A 5,620-nucleotide genomic window follows, 5' to 3' on the forward strand; every position below is an offset into this window, starting at 1 on the left:
TCCCCTTTTAACCCCTCTGCTAATCAGCCCCACCTGGTAATGATCCTCGCGCGAACCTGCCCAGGAAGAGACCGGCTCGCGCCTGGCTCTCCCTGGGTCCCCCCTCGCGCAAGAAATCATTGTCCACACCTTCTTTTAGGAGCAAGAAAGGCCACTTTTATTTTAGGACAGGTGCATCATAAATTTCATAAACACATTCATTATTTATTTATTTACATAATTCAACTCTACAGTGAGCCTACGAAACCTAAATCCCAAAACCCCGAACAAACTCCTGCCTACTACCCCTAGCCTACCCAACGCTACCCTTCAGGATGGCCAACCCGCTCCAGGCTGCCCACCCCCACTAACAAAAACCCGCCACCCAGGAAAACCTTTAGCGTTTTCCTGCCCCACCTAAAGGAAAGGAAGGAGCACACCACAACTGTACCTGAAGAACCTTGCTAATCAAGTCCCTGAGTTCAAGGAGGTAAAAAGAGAGGCCCAAAGCTGAGAGATGCACACCGTCCTCACAAAATAAATGATGTTCAGAGACTTTTAAATGATAATGGTCCAAACTGTAGATACCCCAATGTTGACAAAAAAGGCGCATTGTCCTGTTCACTTTCCTTCTAGCCTTTTCCAGGGCAGAATGGTTCCTCGCCCCACGCCATTGCAAACGAGGCACAAACTCAGTCCATATAAGCATGGTGCTCACCCATGTGGTTCTGATGATTTCCAGGTCCTGCTTCATTAATTTTAACAAGGTCAACCCAGAGAGAGAAACCAAGTCATTCTCTCCCAAGTGTAGCACCAGGAGATCCGGAGGGCCCCCCAAACACTGTGAAACCAAAGCAGCCAAGGCGGGAAAAAGCCCACTCCAGCGCATTCCCCCTGTTCCATGCCAGGAGACTTCGTGTGTCATACTGTTCAGACCAAGTGATCTCCCACAGAGCTGACTGGCAGCGGCTAAAGCTGCTCTTTTAACAAAAGAGTGCCCCAGTATCCACACCCTTCGTTTGCATCCGGCGACTGATGGCCAGGGACCTAGGAGAGAAAGAAATGTTAGACAAGCCAAAATGCACTATTTCCTCACATACTTTTCACAGCACTTGGAACGCCAACGACCAATGCGTCGGATCTGGGACCAGTCCCACCCCAACCGAGCGGCCTCCGTCGCCGCACCAATTCGGAAAGAATGAGTACCAAATTGAACAGGATCCTTCCCCAAGCGCAACAAAACCTTGCGTAATACAGCCAACAATTGAGATGCAACTATGGGACTACCATCCGCATGACAAAATATGGACCCCTGGAGAAAATGCGGAGAGGACACAAACACTTCCCATTCCCCAACCGGGCAACATGCAGAGACACCACTCCTACCAAGGAACACCCACTTACCCCTCCCCATCTGGTCGGTTTTAGATGCCCGCAGCCACAGCCGCACTCTGTCACTTTCCAACACCACCTCATTGCTGGTCATACCTACCCTGCCCCGCAACCCCAGCAACTCTGATGCCCGAAATGCCCCAAAGAACAACCAAACAAAACACAAACGAAATTTGGCACACTCCAAAGCATCATAACAACACACCTCCAATTCCGGCAACAGCAACTGGAGCAACTCAAAAGTCACTGGCTGCCGGAGCTGCTGACCACCAGCCCGGAGCCTGGCCAAACCTTTCAACACTTTACGAACCAACACCCCCCCAACCGGATCCCTCCCCCACCAAAGCTGCCCATAAAAAGAAACCCCAGCCAATTTGCCAGAAATGGTAGTGGGCGATAAGCCTTTGTCCGCCAGATGTAAAACAAACTGCAAGACGCATTGTTCATCAGACCAACCCGCCCCAATCGGCCCCATCGAATCCTTACCAAACTGCAGAAACTCATTCCAGGCTTTCACATAACCCCGCCTGGTGGATTCAGCCACTGAATTTTCTACCAAGTGGTGAACCCTCAATCCCCCAGGTCCCATACGTACTGTGGGATCGCTGTAGGTTCCAGGTCCGCCCCAGGAGCTAACTTGCGGAACTCGGACCACTGAAAGCGAGACAAAGAATCAGCGATGCAATTAGAAGTACCAGGAACATGCCGTGCTTTAAAGACAATATTTAATTGCAGACACCGCAGCATGAATGCGCGCAGGAGCCGCAAAACCCGCAAATCACGAGCCTTTTGGTGATTGACAAGGTGCACGACTGCCAAATTGTCCACGTGAAACAAGACTGAGCGATTCTGAAACTCATCCCCCCATAGGTGCAGAGCAACCAGCAGCGGGAAGAGCTCCAGAAACGCTATGCTGCGACCCTGATCCTTCCAGTGCGCCGGCCAGCCGGCCGCGCACCATCGACCTTCCCAAAATATTCCGAAGCCGTGAGCCCCTGACGCATCAGTGAACAACTGTACTTGCCATACCATGTCCTCATCCGCAAAAAACAAGGACACGCCATTAAACTCTTGTAGGAAACGAAGCCAGACGGTCAAATCGGCACGCACAGCGGTGGTAATGCGCACCCTATGATGGGGAAGGCGTGCTCCGGACATGGACAAACCCAGACGTCTGCAGAATGTCCTGCCCGCCCGAACAACCCGGCAAGCAAAATTGAGGTAACCCAACAACTTCTGAACAGTTTTCAAAACAACTTTCCGCTCCCCCAACACCAGATGTATGAAAGCAGACATTTCCTTCACTTTAGCCACAGGCAATCTCGCCACCATAGACAGAGTATCAATTTCAATCCCCAAGAAAGTCAGGGACGTACAGGGACCCTCTGTCTTGTCCGGCGCCAATGGAACCCCCAATTCCTCCGCTAGAGCCTGAAAGATGTTCAAAGCCGACTGACACTGCCCAGATCGACCTTCCCCAATGAAAAGAAAATCATCAAGGTAATGACAGACCAATACGTGGCCACTAACAAAAGTGAATCGCCACTGCAGGAAGGTACTGAAAGTTTCAAAAAGGGAGCATGACACTGAACAGCCCATGGGCAACACCCTATCCACGTAGAAACTACCATCAAAATGCATTCCCAACAGACTGAAATCCCAAGGGTGAATGGGCAATAGCCGGAAAGCCGACTGAATGTCGCTCTTCGCCAGCAAAGCCCCAACACCAGCCGTGCGCACGAGCCGTAAGGCATCGTCCACCGAAGCATAATTGACAGTTGAGTCAGCTGGATCAATAAAGTCATTAATTGATGAACCCTCGGGCCAGGACAGGTGATGGATAAGACGAAACTCCCCTTCCGCCTTCTTAGGCACCACACCCAGGGGTGATACAATCAAGTCAGGCAGAGGACAATTCACAAAAGGACCAGCAATCCTACCAGCCGCAAGCTCAGCATCCAGTTTCTTCCGCACAACATGGGGACTCTCCTTCGCAGACTTCAAATTGTCCGACCACCTGCCCACCCTGGGTCCCTGATACCCAATCCGGAACCCAATTTTGAAACCCCAAGACAAAATCTTAGCGGCCTCAAAATCTGGATAATCCACCAGCCAGAGGTCGAGAACCTCCTGCCTAATAGGAGTAGGGGCCCTTGTAAACAGACTGTTGTTGCTGCCCCCTACCCCCTGAACCTCTTCCCTGCTCACCCAACCGCTGGCCGGGAAAACACTGGGTGAGGGCATGCTTCCCTCCACACTGCGAACACTCGTGTTTGTACCTGCAAGCAGGTCTGTTACAGGAACCCCTGTTAAAATGCCAGCATGTGCCAGAGGCGGCTGATTGACCTCTGCCCCAAACCCCCGCCCCAGACTGAGCGGGGCGAGCTGAAAAGGGCCGATAATACACTGGCTGCCCGCTAGCTGTGTGGGTCGTAGCAGGTGGGTTTGCCGATGCCATCCATTGCAACCATAACTCGGAATCAACCTCACCCCACGAACGCTCAGGGAAAGCGCTCATGCGCGCCCTGAATTCGTCATCATATGACAACCAAGCAAAGCCGCCAAAATAACTGTGAGCCTTGCGGATAACATCTGCATATTTAAACATGTCTATTGCTTTCTCAGGATGACGTTGACAATAAACGCTGGCATAAATAAGAAAGGCCGAAGTCCAGTTCTCTATGGACTTCGGAACACGAGGCCTCCGAGCCAATTCTAATTCCTCCTCCTTTGACCCTTCTTTTGCCTGAACATCCCTATGGAGAAGCCTAAAAACATCCACAAATGCCCCAGACCATATCAAATTCTTCGTTTTTTCAGATAAATGAGACCCCAAAGGCATTCCCACCCCAGAATAAGGCAACTTTTTCGGTAGGATACTATCCTCCGTGACACGTGTGGCATCCACCCCGCCCGCCCCCGCTGTAGAAACTTCAGTTGCAACTTGCACATTAGAAACATTCGAAAGTACAGGCCGCTCAAGCCTCGGTGCCAGAGCGACTCACTCAACCACAACCCCATCCCCCGTACCAATAGATCTTGTACTCTTAACAGGGAGACTCTCCCTAGGTTGCCACACAGACCACCACCCATCCTTACCTCTCGGTAACTGCTCCGACTGCTGTGCGACAGCCCCACGATCCCTCTGAGAAGGTCCAGACCACACTGCCCCTCGTACACCTGCATGGTCCGCTCGAGACTCCTGCAAAACACGAGAAACAGTGGGTTGCCCCAACCCACCCCCCTGGGCCCGTGCTGCCAAAAGCCCAACATCTTTGTCTCTCAATTCCCCTTCTTCCAACTCATCATCATGAAAACTCCCACCGAAAGCTTCATCAGAAAATGCAACTTGATCACTACCACTGGGCATAGCCCCATCACCAATACCCCCATCATAAAATTGCCAGTCGATGTTTTGAAAGCTATGTGCACTGAAAGCTGTAGAAGAGCCGTCCGCTCCAGACAGCCCCCCTGTAAGCCCACCACTGGAAACAGCCGTGTGGACAGTTCCCGGGCCTGTAGAAACAGCCAACAGCCGCCTAGCCGACGGCGCAGATTGAAAGCTGCGGCCGCTCGAGCCAGACAAGGAAACAGCTCCAAAAACATTGCCCCCCACAGCGGAACCGCAATCACCCCCCGACGTCAGACCAGTGACACCCACCGACCCAGCCTCAGGGCCACCCAGAAGCCCACCTGGACAACCCCTGGGGACCGGGAACAGTGTCTGACCAGTGGCCGGGGGCGCCCCCTTGCGCGGCAAACCCTTACCACCCGGGGTCAGGGACGTGTGGGGGGGGGCCGGGAGCCAGAAGCAGCAGTTGAAGTAGCTTTGGCCGAGGGGGGCAGCAGGGTATGTGCAGCACCCACCGACACCACAGCAGGGGCTGGGGGCAGGGCCTCAGGGGGGGGGGCGACGTCAGCGCGGCACGGGGGTGCCTGGCATCGGCGTCAACCGAGGGAGGAGAGCCAACATTAGAGAGGGGGGCAGGAACAGGCCCCGGCAATGCAGGGGAGAGCAGATAACACTGCCCGTTGAGCCATAAGTATGGGGAGACCCCATCTGCCAAAGGCGGCACCGAGGGGAAAGAGGCAAGGGGCACCGCAGCAGGTAGAGGGGCGTGCAAGCGCCCATGCTGCTCCAAGCTTCGCCCACGCTTGGGCTTGGGGCCCGCCTGCAGCTTCCCCGACTTCCCAGGTACCAATCCGCCTGTACGCGGAGCCAGCCGGCCCATGGAACGCCCCCGCCTCC

General features: G+C 53.8%; 1 protein-coding gene across 1 annotated transcript; it reads right to left on the reverse strand.

The window, feature by feature from the left end:
* Positions 1–277: 277 nt before the first annotated feature.
* LOC147685328 (uncharacterized) lies at positions 278–4,741 on the reverse strand. Its single transcript, XM_086939621.1, has 2 exons — positions 4,471–4,741; positions 278–1,026 (listed from the first exon to the last, which is right to left on the reverse strand). The coding sequence occupies exons 1-2, from the start codon at positions 4,739–4,741 to the stop codon at positions 377–379; spliced, it is 921 nt and encodes a 306-aa protein (XP_086795747.1). The 3' UTR covers positions 278–376.
* Positions 4,742–5,620: the final 879 nt, after the last annotated feature.

The sequence above is a fragment of the Lissotriton vulgaris genome, chromosome 10 (assembly GCF_964263255.1).
Source record: "Lissotriton vulgaris chromosome 10, aLisVul1.2, whole genome shotgun sequence".
Taxonomy (NCBI): Eukaryota; Metazoa; Chordata; class Amphibia; order Caudata; family Salamandridae; genus Lissotriton; species Lissotriton vulgaris.

Bases quoted from the DNA above. Each gene is read 5' to 3' on its own strand.
- LOC147685328 (XM_086939621.1), bottom strand. From the start codon at position 4,741: ATGCCCAGTGGTAGTGATCAAGTTGCATTTTCTGATGAAGCTTTCGGT. The intron at 1,027-4,470 runs GTAAGGATGGGT...TTTCTCTCCTAG, and splicing joins GTCGGAGCAGTTACCGAGAG to GTCCCTGGCCATCAGTCGCC.